The sequence below is a fragment of the Etheostoma cragini genome, chromosome 21, assembly GCF_013103735.1.
Source record: "Etheostoma cragini isolate CJK2018 chromosome 21, CSU_Ecrag_1.0, whole genome shotgun sequence".
Classification (NCBI taxonomy): domain Eukaryota; kingdom Metazoa; phylum Chordata; class Actinopteri; order Perciformes; family Percidae; genus Etheostoma; species Etheostoma cragini.
The window spans coordinates 2,486,089-2,510,660 of record NC_048427.1 but is presented as its reverse complement, the minus strand read 5'-3'; the positions used below and the strand labels follow the sequence as shown (position 1 = coordinate 2,510,660).

Sequence of the window (24,572 nt, the reverse complement as noted above, 5' to 3'; positions counted from 1 at the left end):
GCCACCACCGCCGTTTATGGCTTTATTGTGTCCCCTTTTATGTCCTCCCCTGTTGGGGTGGGCGGACAACAATTTAGAAAATTCACTGTATATGTCCCCGTGAGTGGGACAAAGATTATGCGTGTGTAGACGTGTGTGTCCATTTGTGTGTGCCCGTGTGCGTGCACAGTATATATCCGGATCAATTAGTCAGGGCACAACCCCTTAAAATCAATGTGTCAACATGTACCTCAGCTGGTGTAAACCTTGTGTTGCAGTCTTCTGCAGATAAGCTGGCCTATATCCCTTCACCTACCTCCAACCACTTTGGGGATTTTTTTTTTTTTGATCATATATGAAACAAGTTGAGTAACAACTCTACCTTTTTTCATGTGTCCCTCCCCATAGCTCCCTCTCTCATTTCCCTCCCACCCTCTTTCCTTTCTTTTCCACATTACCAGGGGGTGGCGTGTGATTGACAGATGGGAACGAATCATAATTTTTTTTTCGTAACCTAAGGCCATCTTCTGTGATTGGCTTGCCAGCTGACATCTCCAAACCTCTTTCCCCCCGCCTCTTCCCCCCCCCCTTTAATATTGGGCCTGTGGATGAGGCATCCTGAGGGAGAAAAAAGTAGAGAGAGAAAAAGATATCTACCTTAGGGAAGAACCTCAGAGAGAGGGAGGGAAGGAGAGGACGGGTAGGAGCGTGTGTGCATGTGTGTAAGAGACACTTATTCTCTTAACTACTAGGAGACAGACACACTTTCCTGGGCCGACTCAAAGAAGGGGGAAAACAGGAGGAAGATTTTTTTTTTTTTCAATATCACTTTAATCGTCCCATCATTCAACAATCAAGCTGCCCTGAAGCTTCTCGTCCTGGAAACTCTTCTTCACTGTATGCTGGAAGTTATATATATTGATCCATTTACCCTCTCACACACTACAAGCCTTACCTCATGGATTTGTATCTGATTGGATATTTGATGTGTGTGTGGTTGTCCAGCTCACGGGTGCTTGGAGGCTATCCCATCTGGTGGTGAGTACAAATCCACAGTTTCAGCATCCGACCCTATAGCTGCATAAAGAGAGAGAGTCTTTTTGGTCAAATGATCATTTCTGAGAGGGCAGAATGTGCACTTTTGTGAAAGTGCACAGTTGACTTTGTGGAAAAATGTTCTCCGGCCCAGTCCAAAGAATCTTAACCTCAAATACTAGTGTAACGGAAAAGGCTTGCCGTTCTTTTCCCCTCTACACTCAGGTCCATTTATCATATTGGAGCATGTTGTGATGCAAAGAGGATGAATTTTTCGTTTGGGAACCATGGAATATTTTAAAGTGTAAACTTCATTATTTAATTTAAAACAGAAAACACATCAGCAAGAGGTTGCCTTGTTAAAATTAATTGTCAGCCTTACGAGGCATTTCCACACAACATTGTAAGTCAGTAAGATCATTCATTATTATAGAAATTGTGAACATAGCTTAAGGTCGATGACAACACTGATGGTGGTTGTGAAAACTCAAAGCCTTAAAAAAAGCTCCCGTTTCTAAACCATAATCAATTTCTTTCTTTAACTACAGCCATGTAATTTTAGGTGTGCCTCAGGGAGTTCAACAATCACGTCTTATACAATGTCGTTTTGTTTTGTTTGCTATTGTGCATCACTGTTCTACATATAGGCCGCCAAATACGGCATGAGTTGCATCTAAAAATTGTTTTTTTGTTTTTTTTGTAGATGTATGACATGCGCTGCACACATAATCTTTGTGAATGACAAACCTGTACACAATTTCTAAAAATATTACAAATGTGCTGTCTGCCATGCGGTATCAGCTGTAACTCAATTAATCCTTTTTTTGAAAAACAGTTGAGCATATCATTTTGCTTTTCAATTGTACCACAATTCACCCCCTCCACTACGGATTTGTCAAGAGACAATATGTTAAGGTGCCGCAGGGCTTTATTCTTTGTTAAATTATCCCAGATCGCTTTTGGCACCAGTAACTGAAATTTAGAGGTTTATCTCGTTACAAATTCAGCTACATGCAGCTGACCTCATAGCTCCGGGTCTTCTTTTGTAACATAAAGCTTCTATTTTGGAGATATTTGCGTAGGCGTATGACAAAGCTCTTTTGGCTCACAACACAATACTTGTCAGAGCTACTGCACTTTTAGTAGCCCAACTAGCATGTGGTCCCACCGTAGTGCGTCCAAACCACGAGCATCTTCTGGTTTCATTTACAGAGCAGGCAGCTGCCAAGCACACAGGCCACAGGGCTGAAGTGTTAATGGCAAAGAGGACTTTACACCCACTCCTGGCTTCAGCAAGAACCATCAGACAACAGTGACAAAGAGCCTGGGAGTCTCTCTCTGTGTAATACCTGCAGCTGTTCCGTTCAAGGAGTTTACATGACACTGGTATAATGTTTGAAGCTCAACAAAGCGCACCACCTTCACACTTCAAATTCCAAGCGTAGGCTGTGGAAGGAGTAACTGGGAGGGCCGAAAGATGAAACGCAAAGCCGTAGCTTGAGGTGACTGGGCAGGTGCTGAGGAATGGGTGTCACACAGCGCTGTCAGTGGCATCACCGCCCCCCCCCCGCGCGTGGTGTCGGACTTGTCCGAAGGAGACAAAATGAGGTGGTGTGTCAAACAAGAGGGTGCTGAGTTTCAGCAAGGGCCCAGGCAGGCTCCTCTCAGCTTCTGTCTCTGGGGCAATGACTTGGCCATAAATTCTCCAACCAAAGTGGGACGGATTGGAGGGAAGAGCAGTTTTTGACTGCTTTATGCCTGGCAGCCTTGCTTTTACAAGATGGGGTGTTGAAAACCAAACAGAGCATAAATAACTCTAGTGATATGCACATATGCATGAACGAAGATGAGGTGTAGTAGAAAGACATAGCAGACTAACGAGGTGGGTTTGGAAAAGGCGAGACGGAGCAGTAAATTGCCTTTTTGAAATGCAAGAATGTTAGAGCAGTGAATGAAACAGCAGTGTTGTACAACATGAGCAAAATCAAACAGTTAAAAGCTATGCTTTGACTCTACATAATCCACAGGTCCAGCAGTCTCTCTCTCCAATTATCTGACAACGCCATCCTTTCTGTGGTTTAAAAATGAAAAGAATATCTGTTCTTGGACTTATTGCTGTGTTTTGGTTTCACCTTTTAACCTACGTTTAATAATCAAAGAATATCAATATTTAACATATGAAGCCGAGGAGCATGACATAATATTCTGTTCTGATCAAATGCCAAGGTTGTTAATAAGCGTGACGGCTGGTATTGTATGAAGCCTGTGTGGCTTGACTCATCAACGTACCTCTAGAACACATTTAGCCATTGTGTTTTTTTTTTCCTTGCATAAACAGTGGTGGTTGTAAGTGAATGATGACAGTCACTTTCAGCAAGGCATTAGCTCAGCTGAATTTATCCCCGATACCAGCCATCAAGCGTTAGCAGTGATTATAGTGTGATGGTGATAGTGTTTATCACTGTCATATCACACCGCACAGGCACGAGATGTTTTAATCCAATAGGTGTTACTCTCCCAATCCAATGTTATCACCACAACCGCTCTGTAAGAGAAAGCAAAGATACACATGACTTACATTTGATTTTTTTTGGGCAATTTCAAGTAAGGCCGTTTCCCCTCAAATGTCATTGATCAAGACTCCTTAAATTTACATTGTGTTGATTATGAAACCAAACAGAACAACGGGGAGGGATAGAGGGAAACTGAATGTTATTTGTTGTACTGCAATTTCTTTTATTTTTTATTTCTTCTATTTTTTATTCAGTCAGCATACACTTTGCCGGTGCTAAAATCATCATTACATTTAATGAGCAATCAATGACATCCTGATCAACCAATTTTTCTTTGAATCAGTGTAGGTGACAGGGCTTTGCTTGACTTCCACTCACAGGTAATACATTACTGGCCGTTAGGCAATCTGACGGGAAACCATAAGCAATGAAAAGCAGTCGTAACTGCCTAATATTCAGTCCCTGGTACAAAAGCAGAAATAGGTTATAAGTAACTCTTTATAAATCAGAACAAACTACAAATAAATACCATTTGGTAACGGTACAGAACAACAATTTAAAAAAGGCCTTATCCATAAACACTATTCTGTAATTGTGCCTTTTTAACGCTTTTAGTGATTCAATTTAAACATCCTTTAATTAAAAGTTTAAGAATGTATAAGCCTAAATACGGCTTCCTGTCTAAAATTGTGTTTGCTGTTTGAAGGACTACTTGTAGAAGTTTTGGGAACCACTGAGGCCTCAATAATGTTAGTGGCATACCTCTCAAAAGATCTCACACAACGCTATCTACCACACTGCCCAGTCTATACACAGACCTTTCCAGTTCAACCTGAGCGGCTTAAAGGGGGCTCTAGGGTCCATCACTGGGTCTCAGGAATGTCATTATGACCGCCCCCCACCTCCAATCTTCAATCTAATCTTCAACCCCAAAACCCCTACCATTGGCAAAGGGATCACTTAAATGATGCTTACTGCGGGAAAATCCTCCTTCTGCCGTCCTGTGTGAAAAGATCAAGGATGTTCGGGTATTATTCTCAGCAGTGCGGTTAAAAGTAGAGAAAAGAGCAGGGAAGTCCAGAAGAATGTCATTCATAGGAAACTTCAGGGTTCTATTATGAATGGCTGATGGCCCAATAGGACCAGGGTCAAAGGTAATTTTGGGATAAAGCCCAACAGAAATGTCTCCACAGAAGGTGACATCCACAGGATACAGGGAACGTGGAAGGAGTACATTCATACAAAGACATGTATGATTATGTAATACGTGGCTTTGAGCCGTGTAATGGTTTATACCGGCATTAATTTCCACGTGATACGAACTTTCCATATACGGTTTTACCGGCGTATTGTCACAAAGCGTTACAGCGGAATTACAACACGAGCGCATTGATAACGGGATCCCTGTTGACAGCGTACCCTTCTCACTCATGGTAGTAAATTGATAACAATTAATAACCCACAACTAACTCTCTGTAACAGGATAAAACACCATAGTACACAACAATTTGTAACTTAAACAATTTCTAACACTAATAATTTTACATTTGCACTGCTGAACGGCATGCCGGGTAACATTATAGCTGCTAGCTGGCTAGGTAGCATAACAGTCTATTAAACTGGGAGAGTCCGCTCGCTGTTGCACAAGAACAGAAAAGAAAGTTAGACGATGAAGAAAGACCGGAGTTGGACCAGAACAACGTATGCTCAAACGAGGAGCCGTCTGCTGTCCCGAAGTTATTTTATTTTTAAAAGACCACATATAATCTTGCCAGTGTTGTTGCCCGTCGCGTTTTAACGTTGCGCTAACGTTACTCGGCAGTGCTAGCGTTACAGACATGTCACTTCAAGCATAGAGCGGAGCACAAATATGAACGCAAAAACGATCCACCTACGGTCCCGCTACAGACGGGAAAGACGGGTTCAGAGCAATGATTTAAACACTGTATTTAAGATGTTTTGCCTCGCCGAAATACTTCCGCTAACCTACTAACTTTATTCAAACGCCGAGGGAGGCTGACAGCGGAGATGCGTCCAGTCTCCCCCTTTCTACAACAACCTAACTTACCTGTGGCCAAGGTAGCGTTTATACAACGATCTTACAACTATGTTGGTTTAAAAGGGAAACAATGATAAAGTCGTTTGTATTTGTATTCATTCGATTAAAGTATATTTTACTACTTTGAAGTATGTTCAATGAAAATAGTTTAGATCAGCTATGTAACCGTTACATGCATTCTTCTCTATATCACGTTAGTGTGTAATGTTGAGCCAAGCAAACCCTTTAGTAATCAAAGCTTTATGTAAACATGTACATATTTTATGTACTTCTGACAGTATAAGCCATTGTGAACTATGAATAAAAAGCCCAGGAAAGTAAAAGAAAGAAAATACCGTGATTTAAAGTGATACCGACATAATCTTAAAAATACAGCAATGCAATTTTTTGTTCATCCCGTGCAGCACTAGTAAAATGACTATAGCCCTAAGCAGGTGTAACACCATTTGAATTTGTTTAAACTTCTTGTGACTCAGGTTCATGTTAATGTATTTTTTATATCTTAAATAATGTTGCCTATCACAATGGCCAAGACTGCATCTAACTGTACTTGTAGTGTCAGTGAGAGTTACCTTAGCGTGCTGAACCAACACAAAACAAACCTATGAGGTAGTTGTCACTGAACAAGCACGTGGGATGATGTTATACAGTCAGACTCAAGGTAGGCGAGAGGTTCAAAGGAGAGTGGTATTTCAAAGCAGTGAAGGGGAGTTCTAATCTTCCCACACAATCAAAGGACATGCAATGTACTCTTGTAGGAAATGACAAAGTCCCCCTGTGCGCAGCTATTAGCTGCCCTAAAACACAGGCCAGGGCAGTTCCTCAAAGAAAAAAACGGCAACAGCCAGAGTCAAAGAGATCATTAGGGGACACGTGTGGAAGCACACGCACACACACAATATTTAAAGTCTTCATTACCTGGCTGATCCCACCTGTATGGCTTGTTACAGAGGTTAATTATTAGCAGAAAGCAATTTCTCTGACACACGGGGTCAGCGACAGAGACGAGTTGCTCACACCTGTGTACTCAGTCAAAGCCCTCAGGTTACTGACCAGGTCAACTAAACAACTTGCGGAGGCAGAGCGGAAAGGAGGAGAGATCAATGTCTCTAAATTACAAAGAATTCAGTTTAGATTTTGTTAGGGCTGGGTACCGAACTTCAATACTTTTAGGCATCGATCGAATTGCCTCCATTGCATCAAGTATCCAAAAATGTCTTGTCATTAAATACAAAATTCCAATACTTAAGTACTAAATCTCATCAGCATGAGTGAGCCAATGAGAATGCAGCCTTGACTACACTGTGCAACACAGAGCTGAGATGTATACAAAAAAGATGTGTACAGTAATGTTGTAATTTGTTTTTGTTTAAATACATTTAATTGGTAATACAAATAAAATCCAATCCCAAAATGTCATCTCCAAAAATGAATAATAATGATATATGGTGAAATAATTTGAACACATTTACCCTCATCAGGGTAGGGCTGGGTATGTGTTTTCATTACTAGCGGCGGTATGATTAGTTTCAGGACTGATACCATAGTGATTCCTTTTTCTGATTCATTTAAATTCAGAAATCTAACCATTTCAACAAAACCCTTTCGTTCATTCGAAAAAAAGAAACCTGAATCTTAAAAGGTTAAACAGTGTCTACACAAAAGCACAAGAACGCACCCTACAGAAAACGGTCTAAAACTAGCAATTTCCTTTTTCTAAATCAGGAATAATCAAATTCAAAAATATGTTAACAATAATATCAATATGCTCGATGTTTGATGCCAGCTTTTGGAAAGTTAGGTACATTTTAATTTGCTCCAAAAGTGCATTGATGTATGACACCAAGCCCTATTAAGGGATACAAAGGTAAGAGCGAGAAGCAAAAACATCCATGACAGTTGGATCGGACATACTGTCCTTTGAGAAATATCTGCAGACGGGCAAGCTCTGTTAACCGGGTTCAACCCCAACAATGTAGCATTACACCACAGCTTTCATTTAGTTTCTTTTCCAACTTACCTAAGCATTCAAGGGTGAACAACAATTAGGATTTTAACTACTTTTAAACACACAATCATGCGGTGTTTGAAATTGCCACAAAGAAATTCCAGGCATAGAATGGAAGATTCCAGACAATCCCCTACGAGTTTTGATGGCATAGGATGCATTACTGCTGACAATTCAAGCAGCAGTGCCAACAAGCTGCCCCTAATGAGCAGGGAACAATGCACTGTTTTGAGTTGTGGTTCATTCACACAGTCCCTCAGGACTCTCATTCAAAGCTCTGTCCTTTCACGACAACAGCTCAGACTCTGTTGTGTCCACCTGCAGGCAGACCAGGACACCAAGCTTCCAGTCTGACGTGCATTTGTCAGTGCACTTGTGTGCAGAGGAACTTCTGCTCTCATTCACTTTCTGACTGACAGGTTCACAAGTTTACACCCTGTTCAGTTTCCCTCTTCACATCTTCATACTCGTGACTGCAGGGGCTCCTTGTCCCAACTCCGCACTCTCTGCAACAGTCTGCAGAGACAAAAAAGGAGGGGAGGCAAAGGAGGTAGAAACAACGAATAGGTTGGAACATTTTTCAGGGGTCCTGTCATTTTTTATCTGATCAGCCAGAAGCTGTTGGACTACAAATCAAAAGTGTGCCAAAGAAAAAGAGAAGACAACAAAACACAGACAGGAGCTTTGCATTCCAGCCTCCACCAGGAAAAGTCCCATCCTCGGGCAAAGCCGCCAACTTTCCTTGGCCCACTTACTCTCTTTCGAGTGTCTTTATCTCTCTACGGACTCTGTTTTGGGATTTATAAATGAAACTGTGATGGCAATGTTTTCAATGCACGTCTCTAACTGCTCAGCCAGGGCTTCATTTAACAACATGATGTCCTCCAGGCAAATCTGACAAGTTGAGCGGCAGCGTCAACATATAGGAGGTAAATTAGAGGTAGATTAGAGTTTAATGCAAATAATATTCTGTTCCTGCAGACGCCTCTTCAGGAGCCTGGCTCTCACAGAGGACGGGACAGAACACACTTGCGACTAAACGCTTCAGGCACAAACCCAGCATAAGCTAACAATTTCTCTTTAATGAAATAAGTTAACTAGTTCAGACATGGTTAAGAACGACTGGCACCTATCGTCAACGAATGCACTAGAATGCATTAAATCAAATATAAAGCCAGAATCAAATCTGTGTGTGAAGGCTGAATCTTGTAAAATTAATTACTGCCTCTATTTAGCTGTAGGTTTCAACTTTACAAGTAACAAAAAAAAAGTATAAAGTCATTATACCATCCAAGCACTAAACAATTTGTATGAGGTCTTAAATAAACAATTTAATCAGAGATTCATTAAAATATTGGTGCCCCAACTGAGGATTGTGTACACCCAGGTAGGGGTGCGCAAAGTGACGTAGGTGGTACGCAAATAAGAAAATCCATATATACGAGTGCAGGGGGGGGGGGGGGGGGGGGGGGGGGGGGGGGGGTACGTCGCTGGAGGTTGAAGGGGTCTGAAGCTGGGGTACGGGACTACACAACTTTTGGGAAACTGTGCATTTAAGGATCAGAGCTGAATGAAGCCTGATATTCTATTAACTAAGGAACTACTCTGAAATGAATCCAACCCTAAACCAAAAACAAAGGTGTAGATGAATTAATTATCAACTCTTATTCTCCTCTTGACCTGAAAGAAAAAACACCTATATATGGGCGCCTGGTCTACCAGATGAGCTACCCAGGCGCACGTCTTAGTGATTACCTTGTTGGAAGAAGGAACTTACAAGTAGCAACACAACCATGTATTTCAAATTTGCCTTCACACATGCATACAGGTTTCCATGAGTCTTTAAACAGTGCCTAAGGAATAATGCATGGAGGGATGGATTGTGACAGGCTCTCTAATCCCTCGCTTTTCCTCTCTGAATCACCCTCATACTTTGGATGCCACTTTAACACTCCAATTTGTTCTGAACTACAAGCCACCTAAAAACTTCAGTCAATAATCTGAACATAAAATATATTTAAATGTGTGCCTTTCTGACCATCAAGGTTCATAATGTCAGCTGAAACCAGTAACGTTAGTGAAAACAAATAAAGTGCACTGAAATTATATCCAGTTGAGGTATTTTTTTTTATAATTTTACTCCATTACATTTTAGAAGAAAATATTGTACTTCTTACTCCACTACATAGAACAGCTACTTTGCAAATTCAGATTTTACACACAAAGCATGTCATAAGCTAATTACCTTATACATATATGTGAATCAAATAAACTACCCCACAGTATGTTGCTTTATAATTAGCTCTTCTTTAATCAGCCGCTGCATTAAAAAGGCTGCATACATCTATCATAACCATTACCTATAGCATAACATAACGCAGTAAAGACAGGTGTCATTATGCCTCTATGAGTAGCCTACTTTTATTAATATAAGTACAATAAGAATCGATATTTTGTTAAACGGTACTTTTTCTTCATTAAACCTTAAATGCAGGACTTGTAATGGAATATTTCTACTTTAAAGGTATTGATAGTTAATGTTAGTTTGTAAAGGAGCTGAAACTCAGAAAAAACATGTTATTTAGCCTAACTTGAGTTAACTTACGTACAATGTTTACTGGAAGCGCGAGCGCATTAAGGAGTAACGTTAGGACAAACAAATAGAAAACATACAACCATAGAAATGAAATGAAGCGCATTAAACACACAGTTTTATGTGCTTTAAAGAAACGTAACTACATGAGAAAAGTGGAATGAGTAAAGGTAGGCAAGTAGAGATTATTTACCCGGCTGTAGCATAAACCATCTTTCACATTTGAGGGGTCCCTTAACGTTGGCTCACTGACGTTAACGTTAAACGTGAACTAGCTAACAAGCTAGCTAGCTACCTTGAAAGCACAGCTAGCGCTCTGTTTGTGTTTCCCTGAAGGCTAACATTAACGTTCAAGTCAAATGTTGTGTCAAATATTTCAGCATGTCGACGACACTCACCACTGTTTCAAAGGTTTCCATATTCGTCAAACATTTTTCAAACGTTATCCAACTAAAACAAAAAAACTCAGTGAGCTGCAGGAAGATGATCAACCAAACCGTCCTCATTCTGACCAAAGATGGCAGCCGGAAGTGGCATTTTAACACGTATTTTATATGAAAATATACAATTGTTGTAAATAACAAAGATGAAACTACAGTACAAGCTTAGCAGTGCAATTATCAATGGAAGTGTAAAATAAACAATAAGTAACACACAAATAGCATCTAAACTGTTACAGTTATGAGAATAAAATGCATACAATCATCCCCTAAAGTAATATATTAAGCTTTTGTGACCATTACAGGTACAATGCCACTTGGAGGTTGGTTGTAGGACCATCTGTATTTTTGTGTGCTCATGTGTGGAGGTCTCAAGCCTTTGCTGAGGTTAGGGCCAAGACCCAAACAGTGTAGCCTAAAGGGCCTACATCAGGTTTGCCCAGAAGACATTCACTTCTTTTACTTTCCTCACTTAAAGATGAGCAGCAACTCCGTCAAGATAAATTCAAGTCATATTTGATCACACATGAGGACCGTAGAATCTGAGTAAGAGGCACCTGATCATAAGGACTTAGTTTAAAGAGGCAAACAATCCGGATATCATCAGCCCTGTTCTTAGATACTGGTATTCAGGCCCTGGTCATGAACTTCAAACTGTTTCTGTAGGCCATCAAGCTAAAGGCAGTGAGGTCAGATGTCATGTTCTTCTCAACAGGTTCAGAGGGTCACCTGGTGCTTTTTGTGCCTCTGGACATAGGAGGCTGTCACACAAAGAAAGCTCATCTGTGCACAGACGTTTGCTACACACTGACCCCTGTAATGCAGACCTCCCACAATAGCAGCTGCAACATATTTCTGACGGTACAAGATTCCACGCTCAGAGACAAAATAAAAACAGAGAGATGCCACTTCACGTTTCTAACCTGGCAGCAGAGAATGTAGTTGTGATTTTATTGCATTGGGAGTGGTTGAGTCTCAAGTTTTTGTTGACAGTGTTACAGGCTTGATTGCGTGAATTTCCACTGTTCAGCAAGGTGTGTGGTGGAATCCCTTTGTTTCCTCTGCTTCATTTCTGTGGTTTCCAGCGGCCCGTCATACTTTCACATCAGCCCGGTTTAGATACTGAGAAAACCCCCCAACCAAGCCGTAAACACCCCAGGCCAATAGAGGCCCCATACGGACCTGCCTGGGCATGCACCTGCCAAGCCCTGCTGTTCACTGCTGCTCTGTTGCTCGTCTCATCCCCTGCAGCAGATTCCCCCGGCATTCTACCTCTATGGAGGTCTCTGAATCTGCTGCTCCCTCACTCGGTTGAGACACGTTGCTCGTGGCTTCCGAGAAGTGAGGCAAAGCAGGCCGGATCAGCATGGCTCTCATGTGGTCTGCATGCATGCGTCTGTGTGTGTGTCTGTTTGCACGATACGCCTCATAACCCCTTGGGGTTAAGACTCTCATTAGCACCTAGCCAAAAAGATATCCCTTTCATCTGATCTGTCCACACAAATCAAGTGAGGCACATCCTTTGCAAACAAAGACAAATAGGCTGGCAGATCCACAGACTGTAGTCTAAACATGCTATGTCCACCACAAAGTCCCACGCGGTTAGCTAATTGATTCCATCAGAAATCCCAAATTCATGGCTAAGCCTGCATGTCAGAGTCGTGGGCAAGCAGTTTAGCTGTCCTTAATAGAACCTCAAATGTAGCAGAGGTTGGCACAGCAGTCTAAATACAGAGATGTCTCACTTGGGCAGAGATTTTCCTTTGAGTTAACTGACTGATGTTTTTGGGGAGCATGTGACACCAAGGTTCAAACACAAGCTCTGTGCAGGGCATCATCCACTCTGGTCCGTCCCATGACCGAGAGATTAATGGGCAGTAACCAAGCTAGCAGACAGTGTAATTAAGGCCTTTAGTCACTCAGTCACCAGACGCAGTGAAGTCAGCAACACTTGAACTCAATGATGTTGGTGAGCTTGGGACTGGCAGATGACGTAATGTGGCTGCCTTCGCTTCAGTAAACTTAAGACAAGAACATGAATGAGATTGATGAGAACTATCAAATTACTGCATGGGAACATCAAATTGGGCAAAACAACATTTTAAGTTTGAATCATTAAGTTGAAAATGAAAGAGAAGAGACTTATTCTGCATAGTGGTGTTTGAGAGTTTTGAATAGTTTGTGCAACTGTGCTATCCTTGAGGAAGTGTGAACTGTGAAGGATTTCATACTGAAACTGTTTGTTGTGTATCAGTGTCAGTCAGGAAGCTCATGCCAACAACACAAGTGGTTTGTAGCTGATTATGTGATATATCATACAGCATATATTCCATTACGCCAGCAGTTGTTAAAGCTAAACTCAGCTCAGCCTCATTTCTCAGTGTGTAAGCTGCACTGGCAAAGTTGATACCTGGGAGGCAGTGGTAACAATGCTCATATGTGATCAAAAGTTTGTGTGTTTGGGAGGGGTGGAAGGTGTTGGGGTGTGGGGGCTGGGTTTTTGGGGTTTCCATATGTAAAAAGCAAAGGTGCACATGAGCTGTGAACCTATTTAAGTTTTCTTTTTACTGTGACTTCAATGGCTTGACTTTTGTGTTGGGGTGGGGCACTGCACTGCACTCATCTGTCAGAGTCAGTGGCTACTATGACTGGGTTGCGCCCTGCGGGGGTCCTGAGGTCATCCCGTGTGGCGCTCTGATCTGATCAGCGTCCATTGTTCCCCATGATCTTCTCAGTGCCTCCAGCGCCACGCTGTCTGCCCAGCCCCAGCCAAGTGCTGGAGCGTCTGCTCAACACTGGTAAAGCTCTTCTCTTAGAGCTATTGGCAGCCAGTGATTGGAATAACAGCGTAAAAAATAACGGCGTTAATAATAACAGCGTTACTTCTTTTAGTAACAAGTAATCTAATTGATTACTCCAGTCTTTACTGTTACTGCCAAAAAACGTGGCGCGTTACTATAATTGAATTGGGTCACATTTAACTAGAGACGTTCCAATACTGATACCAGTATCGGTATTGCCTCCGATACTGCCTAAAATGCTGGTATCGGTATCGGGAAGTACGGAGTTTACACACCGATCCGATACCGTGTAGTAAAGCCCTAAAGAAAATCTACGTTAAAGTAATTTATTTACGTTCTTTTTCATTATAACTGACTGTCAAACTAGATAATAAAAGAAAGTTCTGTGGCATTGATTGTTTGAGAGTTTAACCTGAGCCGGACCAACAACAGAGATAGAAATCATATCACATCCATACAGGGATAGTAGTATACAGTTGTTAAAAGATAATAAAATATATGACACACTGGTATCGGATCAGTACTCGTATCGGCTGATACACAAGTTCAGGTATCAGAATCGGTATCAGGAATATAAAAAATGGCAACGGACCGTCTCTACATTTAAGCATTTAAAGATTTACTTGAAAGTAACGCAATAGTTACTTTCTGAAGTAACTAGTAACTTTTATAATTTGCAACTGAGAAACTAATTTACTTTTGGAAGAAGTAACTAGTAATTTTAACTAATTACTTTTCTAAAACTAACTAGCCCAACACGGTTGGTAGCACACCTTCATATCCCTAACCCTGTAAACACCCAAATCACACACATCTAGTAAAGCTCTAAGAATGCAGAATATGACGGTAACATGTTTCTTTAGTATGCCCAGAAATAAATAAACAAGTCATTTGAGTCTGACATCCTACAGTGAATACATGACCTTCTAGGAGAAGCCGCACAGTTTTGTTTGAGCTTGTCATCACAAAAAGCATGTTAAAACATGGGCATGGCAAACATGCTTCTCTCTCTCTCTTTTATTTCAAGAGAAATGGAAAGCAATTATAATTAATTACCTGAATGAAACTATAATGGTTTCTGGCATAACAAGCTGATCTTGACTGTCTCTTTGTGGTGATAAATCCCTGCTTAGGCACATCTGCGCAAGACTTCTGGTGAGGCACACAACTTCAGATATTCTGTTTTAGTCCATCACCAGCGAGCTCAGCTGTATACGCTGTCATTCTTATCAAATCAGCTACAGAGAAAAAAACCACAATTGATGATGGAACTGCTGAGGTGCAGGTGTTTTCATATATTTGAAATGAGGGGGCTTTTCCCAACCTAAACAGACAGGTTCTTGTGTGTTATCTGTTAGATCAGCAGATCTGTGTATGCTAACAAGTGGGAACACTTTGAAAAGGCACTACTAATAGCTTGTATCTCTGCCCTGAAGTGGGCCTATTAGCCCCCCCTTCCTTGTACAAAAAAAAGAAACTAAATAAACAGGAGCTCTTAGTATAAACTATATTAAATTGATAAGTCAATAAACACTCCAGTATGAATCACTGCACCGTCACAGAGCTACGCTCACAGTTAAACCTGAGATGAATGAATACAGAAGTGGTCTCCTCTAGAAGAGCAAGTTGCCTTTCACAGAGGCCTCCCTGGCAGGTCATCATTGCCATTGTGGGGTAGAGTTCACAGAGGGCACAGACTTGCACTGTGAGTCTCATTTCCCACATCCTTTGTAATTGTTAAGCACTGGGGCTGAGAAGCATTTGTTGATACCAGTGTGCTATACTTTGTAATTGCTTTATTTTAAGAAATACTTGCTCTACGACAAAACCTTTTGGTTAAATGTTGTCTAAACAAAAGCAGCAGTATATTACTTTCTATTGTGTACAATAATGACTTATTAAAGTTGGCAAAAATGAGCAAAATCTGACATCAATCAGGAACTGTCTGGCCAAAGAATGTAGTATATCGTACTGGATAAAAAGAGTTTATTTTATTTTATCTTTCAAGATTATTACTAATCTGACCAGACATTTCAATGTCAGCTTTCAGTACTTTTTGTGCTTCAAATACTTTTAGCTAGTACTAAACAATTCAATGTAAACCCTAAAAAGCAAGATAATACATTTTTTTTTTTTCAAAAACCCATGTTGTATTTAACTAAATTGAGTTCAAATGAACTTATTTTGTATTTACAGTGATGGCCTCTTGGTGTTTGGTTGCTACACCTCTTGACAAACTTTTTTTGACCATGTTGCAGTTATTTTTATATATTATAGAAATGTAGAGATGTGTTTATGACCTGCAGATCTCACCTAGTGATGCTCCCTCTCTCTGTCTGTGTGCGCCACAGGTCCCTGGCCCTTGGGCAGCAGTACTCGTCACTGGGCTCCCAACCCATCCTGTGCGGCTCCATCCCCGGCCTCGTGCCCAAGCAGCTGCGTTTCTGTCGCAACTACATAGAGATCATGCCCAGCGTCGCAGAAGGAGTCAAGCTGGGGATCCAGGAGTGCCAGCACCAGTTTAGGGGCCGGCGATGGAACTGCACCACCATTAAGGACAACCTGGCCATCTTCGGCCCTGTGCTAGATAAAGGTAAATAAAAATCTCTATTTCTGTATTTGGTAACAAAGTACATATGCATCCAAGGCTTAAAGGTATAGAAGAAGTTAAAATCGAAAGGATCTGTGCTAAACAACTCGCTACTGTAAAAACTATGGCTGAGGCGATTGCAAGCTGTTGTGAAACACACACCCTACAGGCTTAGCACTGCCTGTTCTCTGGGCTTTTGCTAACAAATGCCTAGCTAAGGCAATTACAATAATATACACCTTTCCTGGCTGCAGTGAGAAATGGGCACAGGTACAAGCACTGACACATTATTCAACTTCCATCCTTCTTTACTCTCAGTACCGTGTTTGTCTTCAGACTCAGTGACTTCTTTTTGGTTTTCCCAACCGTGTTTACAGTTTCATACGTAAAAAGGGGTCAGCGCGGTAAATCTATCAACGCAACCTGACAAGTACAGCTGATATACGGGAGGCATCCATCCGGCGCTTCACACGTAGAATACTAATTGTAAGATATCGCCACACTAACTGTGTCCTTAACACAATCCCACTAAACCTGACAGTGAGGGACAATAGGTGCAGGTGTCCCGCTTATGGCATTGCGGTCCCTAATTATGAAGGTAGGTGTTGTGTGTTGTGAGTGAGGCTGCTGATTGGAAATGAATTACCCTGTGTGTCAGAGGGGAAGGAATCTGTGCAGCAATGGGCAGTGTGAGCAGTCCAAGCTCCTCAGTCAAATAAAAGGGAGAGGGGAGGCCAAATGAGATTACAGGCAATAGAAAAGGGCCGGGGGGCTCCGCTCAACCCCTACTGTGCATGAAGACCAGTGCGCGCCTCACACAGTCCAGCTCCCACGGACGCCCCATTCACACGCCCTTTTGACTCTGTCATGAAAACAGGCTGAAAGGGGATCTCTCCCAACCTAGCCTGGGTGTACACTTTGGGATAGGGGAGCAAAGGAAGGAAGGAAGAAAGGAAGGAAGGAAGAAGAGCATCTCACTTTGCAGGTGATAAATGGAAGAGTTTAAGTTAGGGAAGTGAGAGCTACCAACCATCCACCCCAGCCACCTTAAGCTGCGTGTTGGCCATGATGGCGTTGTTGGTGGAAGTCTGGAGGAAGTGGGGGGTTGAGGTCCTGTGGGTGGTGTATGCGATTTTAGCTCAGGGTGTTGGCGGAGGGGTGGCTAGAGAGAGAGAGGAGGGGGGTGGGGGGTTAGGGAGTTTAGGGAATGCCAGCTCCGGGCAGAGCGGGGCTGTGGGGGCGCGAGTTGCTGGGCCCTTTGTGTGGATAATACAGTGTGACACAAGGGAAACAAAGGCGGATTGATGGGCCCAGCAGGTAGCAGAAGCAGCACTAGCCATGGCTAGCAGCCAGAGCTCCAGGGGCCGAGGGCTCACAGGCCCCTGTTGTGGAGGGCCCTGCTAGGCTTGCCAGGGCGAGCAGGGGATGCCCAACCTGAGGACTCATGCAAAGACTCACTGGGAATTTTGACCAAAACTGTGTCTTTTTACTAGGAATGAACAGAGGAAATACAGTATACATAGACACACACAAGTCTAGTTAGTGTTTAATTGTTTGGATGCAATATGATTTAATATACTAAAATAACATATTGGGACCATATGGGCTCAGTTTGTATTGTTTATTTTTCAAATGTTGCTGAATATAGTTGGGATTTACAGTATGTCAGCATCTGTATTACATTTTCACAACAAAAGACCTCTATCTGACCTTTCACCTGTAAATTATTAGCATTTATACACTCAGAAATTTCAAAAATATAGAAACATCTAAAAGAATTCATAAAGTATCACATTTTTGTTTTGTTACTTTGCTTGCGGATACTTTCAGGGTGGAAAACACAAGACTAGCCCCGAGCCATTCATCAGTAAAGTCTTAGTCTGTGGCTTGTAAAGTATTCTGATCGGTTCTCGAAAAACTTATTGGCAGTGGAATCGCTGAGGAATTTCTGGCTTTAGTAGCCACTGTGGTCTGTAAAATACGGGCTTAATTCTCTGGTCGTGTTCGTACAAATTTCAAAACTCAAATCACCCAACTGTGCATATCAAAAACTCAGGCCACTCAATGCTCATGAAAAGTTGAGCCACTGCTCCCCTTACCTCTGTGTGTGTGTGTGTGTGTGTGTGTGTGTGTGTGTGTGTGTGTGCGTGTGTGTGTGTGTCTGTTCCACAGCTAGTGGAGTGTAATGGTTGAGCCTTGATAAGTGTGCTGGGATTGTGAAACAATGGTGTCCGATTACATAATAAGCTGTTGCCTTCAAAGGAGGCGTAACTCCATCCTTCAGTGTAAAAGAAAATAAGAAACAGGCCGACACACTGCTTGGTTTCACCAGAAGGCCTTTGGCTCTGAACAGGGACTGGTTGGAGGTGGGGGTGACAACATTCCTGGAACACTATCCAGATGCAAAGCAGCACACCTCAGGGATGAGAGGAGGTCACTGAGATCCCACTGAGCGTTAGGCCCTTCTGACACAACCACAATGGGCTGATGTCACTGCAGGGACTCTGCTATTAGGCTCCTTCATGTGTCCCGCAGTCTGTGCCTCCTCATTGCTGACGAGGATCCTACGCTTGATATTATGAACCAGGTTTACATTGTAAAATAAGAGAGGGTTAAGTTCTTTTCCAAAGGGTTTTCAGTTGTCACACCTGGGCATAAATGTGCCTTCTCAAAGATGAAATGTTGTTGCCTGGAGGTTTTCCTTTCAATACTTCTGTCTGGATGTTGGCAGCAGAAAAAATTGCCTTGTCCATGTTTAACATAAGATTGACACACTCTCTGTATCTCTCTTTTCCCCTCTGTCTTTCTTTCTGTCCGACTTCATCCGTCTCGTTCAGCAACCAGAGAGTCAGCGTTTGTCCACTCCATAGCTTCAGCAGGCGTGGCGTTTGCAGTGACGCGCTCCTGCGCCGAGGGCACATCCACCATGTGCGGCTGCGACTCGCACCACAAGGGACCCCCCGGCGAGGGCTGGAAGTGGGGCGGCTGCAGCGAGGACGCAGACTTTGGGGTGCAGGTGTCCAGGGAGTTCGCCGATGCCAGAGAGAATCGTCCAGACGCTCGCTCGGCAATGAACAGACACAACAATGAGGCGGGACGCACGGTACACACATTTACACACATATTATAAAATATATGCTTCAATTTCTTGTTAGCTCTCTGTGTTCCAAATTAATATACACTACATGTCATAGGAATGTAGACATCTGAACATTTCACTCACACGTGAGTGTTATAAAGTCATGTGCTGTCATCTGCTGACAGACTCCACTCTCCTGGGAAGGCTTTCCACAAGATATTGTGCAACACTAAGATTTGCTTTTAATTGAACTAAGGGCCAAGGCACAAACCATGAAAAACACAGGTGGACAGGGGAGTCCACATACCTTTGGCAAGACAGTGTACATATTGATGAACCACAAAACTAAACTGATCAGAGAGCAGTGGGTCAAAAATTTAGGATGTGGCAAGACAAAAGCATGTTCCATTGGTGAGTACATTTTGTACATTGGAATGAAAGTACTGTACTACATCACATTCATCAGACAACTTAGCACATAAAAAGGGGAAACTGAGACAGAGGTGCAGTAAACGTTGGACAATGACGTGACTGTCATGCAAAAGTAGTGGATTTATCCAGAAAACCCCACTGTTTGGGATTGCTAATTGTTTGTGTGAAGTGCGGGGATTTGGTATTTGACTTGTCCGCACATTTCTGAGTTTCAACCTGCAAATGAGCACTTGACTTTGAATGACTAGTTAATTACTCATCTGAGAACACCCCCCCCACACACACACACACACACACACACACACACACGGCCTCACCCCCCACACCTTGCCTTTCATGCCTTGCATCCCAATGAAAAATTCCCTGACAGTTAAATTACCTGAGTGAGTTGAGGGGAAAAAGAAGGAAATCAGCTCAGACTTAAAACATCACTGGCTGCTGTCACCGCTTGGGAAAAAAAATAGGCTCCCCGGCTTCTCGCTGAGGGCCAAATGGAGGGACCACACGGCAACAAGACATCCCTTTGATCTGAGCACACAGGAGCAGCCAGGGCGACCACAGGAGCTAACTGAACAGTAGTACTGTCAGGAGACTCCTCTGCTCTCCACCTGGCCCTCTCACGCTCTATTATTTTGCCCCGAGGGCCTCTAGGACTTGATGTTGGCATGACAAGCTGACAGAGTGATGTCACTAGTCCATCCCCCATCTGCCCCCCACTTTCCCCTTCCTCAGCCAGAGGTACCACAGCCACCTGCCTTCCGCCGCAGCTGGGGGAATTCTGCAGCTAAATATAGCTGTTGAGTTAAAGCACAACAAAATCAAAACACAAAGGTAAAATAAGCCCCGCGGCAGCACACTCATGATGTGAGCCAGGGACTTCAGAGAGAATTAGCAGGAGCACAGAGCCTCTGTACTTCACAGCTGCATGACACTTAGAGAAATTGCAGCCAGTGGCGTATTGTTTTCTTGGCCTGCTCTGTGAGTCTTCAGTGGTTTTGTTAGTCTGAATTTCCTGTTAATTTCTGACCATATAATTACAGCAGATCTTGCTCGGTGATGACTGCCCCACAAGCACTGAGTCAGTTATCACATTAAGACCAGCACATTTAAGCTAATTACACTTTAAAGGAATACTCCGCCCTTTTGGAGTATCAAATTCTCACTGCCTGTAGGCTCTGAAAAGTTTGTAGCTTGCGTAATCCTAGAGGATTGCGAGTGTTTTCAGCTTGAATTCCCACCGCAAAATGTAAAAACATCCAATATCAACTTATAATCCACTACGGAGAAGTGGTCTACTGTATGTCTGTCCGAAGGTTCAGTATCTATTCCATATCTTTGTGCATAAAAAGTCACCAAAACTAAGTATTTGAATTAGAGACCGACCGATACATCGGCGGGCCGATATTATTGGCCGATATTATTTATTTTTTTAAATACTCATTAATCACTGAATATTCACCATCAATGAATATTTCAAAAAGTAAACCGGACCGTCAACCATGTTATGAGTGTTGGCGTTGTTAGTTTGTCCACGAGAGGACGCTGTACAACGTCCCTGTTGGCAACACTGATTTTATTTTGTTAATGTGTTTTTGTTCAAAGGACTTTAGGTTTCATATTTTAAGTTTGTATTTTAATACATTTTATTTATCAGAAATTTAATATAGTTTGATGTTCCTCTGTTCTATTGTGACAACAAAACAAATTATCATATTATTTTAGTGAGAACTACAAATAACTAATGTTGGGGAAATCTGTTAGTGTTTTGTAACGTGTTTCTGGATTAAAAAAAATATATATATATATATCGCCCGGATTTTTAAATAACCAAATATTCATATCGGTATCGGCCTTATCCCTGATTGGTCAGGCTCTGGTTTGAATCTCGTAATTAAATACAAAATGAGGAGAAAACTACAAAAACTTTCACTTTTTGAAAAAATGAACCCCCCTTTTTATTGCTTTAAGAGGTCAGGAAAAAATGGGTTATGAAAGCTTAAACATGTTGAATGCTTGCCACGTTGTAAAATAAAGAAGCTTTAGCAAGTTGTACTTGCTTTTTTTTTTCAGCAACAAATAAAGCAAGTCAAGTTTAGAACCGACGTTGGCTTTAAAGATTCCTACAAAGTGAACTTAAAAGTGTCCTCTGTGTTCCTCAGACCATCCTCGACCACATGCACCTGCGCTGTAAGTGTCACGGCCTGTCAGGGAGCTGTGAGGTGAAGACATGCTGGTGGGCGCAGCCAGACTTCCGCATGCTGGGTGACTACCTGAAGGACAAGTACGACAGCGCCTCCGAGATGGTGGTGGAGAAGCACCGCGAGTCACGAGGCTGGGTGGAGACTCTGCGAGTCAAGTACAACTTCTTCAAGCATCCCACCGAGCGCGACCTGGTCTACTACGAGGGTTCGCCTAACTTCTGCGAGCCCAACCCGGAGACGGGCTCCTTTGGGACGCGCGACCGAGCCTGCAACGTGTCATCACATGGCATCGAAGGCTGCGACCTGCTGTGCTGCGGCCGCGGCCACAACACCCGGACTGAGAAACGCAAAGAGAAGTGTCACTGCATCTTCCACTGGTGCTGCTACGTCAGTTGTCAGGAGTGTGTGCGCGTCTACGACGTCCACACGTGCAAGTGAGAGAGCGGGAGAGGCCTCTGGCTGCTGGACTACTAAGTGCTGCCCACCAACCACTTCAACTCCCCAACTCCTGCACGACTTCCCTGCTTCCCCCAGACACAGACTCAACATCCCACACAAAACCAAATTCATCAGCACACACACGTAGGCCCCAATGGGTGATGGCACATCAGCTACGGGTGCTAAAACCCTGCCCTACAATCCGTGTTCCAGACCTCTACACCCATTTCCGTAATATCTGACCAGAGAGCGTCCTGTTGACCTGACTGATCTCTACTCTGAGGTCCGCTCTCATGGGAAGAAGCTACAGTTGTGCCACTTTCCTCCGCAGCATTTGCCCCCTCCCCTTCCCTCCCCTTTGTCTTTATTTATTTCCCCCCTCCATGCCAACACAATGTTTATGGCATGTACAGTAACACTTCTTACCTGTGAAATTAATGCAGTAAAAAAACTTTCAGACTCTTTTGCTTTTGGATAAAAAGCATCTTTCTAACTAACACCTCACTTGTCCGGCCAGTCTGGCTGGTTTACCTTTTGATTTTTTTAAACTAAACCAACCTCTACACCGTCACTTAAGTGACACTGAACACGTCGGCAGCCCCAGGAAACCGTCACTTTGTAACTACTGAACTGAACAGGTGTTGGAAGTGCCACAGTCCTGTCCTTTTGTAAACTACTGAGCTGATGAAATCCTCAGTGTTGCTGCTCTCTCTGCTGACTGACTCTACTGCACCAGTCACCCGGGAAGCTTGGAAGATACAGTATATGCCACAGTCGGATTTAATAGCCCTGCATTTTTTGAAATATTACCATTGGGCTGGGACTGGAGGTATGCAGCATGTGTGTGAACAAGCATGCTCATTCCACTAACTAACAACCCTACACATGTACAGTATATATGTATGCACTATTCAGTTACACCAGGTGGTAACCGTTTGAGCATTGTTTATGCGAGCAAATTCTTCTTCAATGCAAGCTAGCAGTTCTTATGAATGACGACTTTGTTTCCTGCATTCGAGCACGATCAACCTGTAAATTGCTCATGATTTCCACGATGCAACACAGTCGTTCATTATTCAATCTAAAGGAATGAAGCGGTGAAAAGGACCAGCGTTCACATTATGACCGAGTAGAAGATGATTTGTGGTTGTTTCATTTATACATGTATGCATCAAATGTGAGTCAAGCTTCAGCATGCTTAAATATTAATTCTGGTCTTATGAGCAAAGTGATTATTGGGAGATCTTATTATCTAACACTTCATGCATTCATCAGGTCCTTCTGAGAGACTTTTGTCTGATGCAAATCTCTCTTTTATCTCTGTAAAAAAAAAAAAGAAAAAAAAAAGGGAGACTTGTCCATTCCAGAGGATCTGATTGGCTTTCACGCCCTCCCTTCCTTCTCTCCATATTTTTTTCAGTTGGACAGTTTGAAGTTTTTAACAAGCCTGATTTATGAACTTGTACTCTTTTCAGTACACCCCAAAAACACTCCTGCTTTGCGGTTTTGGAGATATCGTAGAACAATACAGTAATTTATAATAAAAAAATGGAGGTCTGCCTAGGCTGACTTCTACATCTATAAAAAAAAAAAGGAAATTATTTTCCCATCATTGAGATAACTGTTGTGATCTTTTGGTGGACAGAAAAGACTTCCACTTCATGTAGATTCTAAGGAAAATAAGCAGAAGAAAGTTGAGGAATTTGATCAGGAACTGGATGATTTAAGTGTGCAAGATGCAGATGTGTGTGTGCGCATGACAGCTACCAGTGACAAAAAGAAGAGAATGGGAAAACGGATGGATGGATGGCAGGAAGGGCGGCTCCACACAATGGTGGAACAAACTGTGAGAGGTTTCCACCCAACATGTTCTGACAGTCCCACCTGCTTCCTATTGATTATATTCAACAACAACCATACCCAGTAGTGTATAGCATCCCTACCTGGCACTATATTTCTGTGTTCAGTTCCCTCCAACCCCCCCCTCCACACTTCTCCCGCTATATCCAAAGTTTTGTACAAATGTTTTAAAGTGAATAATTCCCTTTTTATTTTATAATCGTAAATGTTATGTTTTTATAAATATTATTTATTATCCGATGTATATATCTGTATGACTGAACTAAGATTATATATTTGAAGAACAAAACTGTCTCATGCTTTTTGCTTTATAGCTAGCAACACACACACACACACACACACACACACACACACACACACACACTCACAGCTGGCACAAATATTTTCTAAAACACAAAATGTGGATTAATCCGTTGTTTAAAATAATCCCCAATAATGCATTATTTCTTTCTGTTTGTTTGATTAAAATATTCAGTGCCCAGCTGTTCTAGTAAATAACTGGACTATACACTAAATTAAACTTTATATTTTATTTGAGAGATTG

General features: G+C 42.4%; 1 protein-coding gene across 1 annotated transcript; it reads left to right on the top strand.

The window, feature by feature from the left end:
* The first annotated feature begins 605 nt into the window (after nt 1-605).
* wnt3 (wingless-type MMTV integration site family, member 3) lies at nt 606-23,709 on the top strand. Its single transcript, XM_034861002.1, has 4 exons — nt 606-1,017; nt 15,780-16,021; nt 18,856-19,121; nt 21,689-23,709. Exons 1-4 carry the CDS (start codon nt 938-940, stop codon nt 22,166-22,168), a joined length of 1,068 nt encoding a protein of 355 aa, XP_034716893.1. The 5' UTR covers nt 606-937; the 3' UTR covers nt 22,169-23,709.
* Nucleotides 23,710-24,572: the final 863 nt, after the last annotated feature.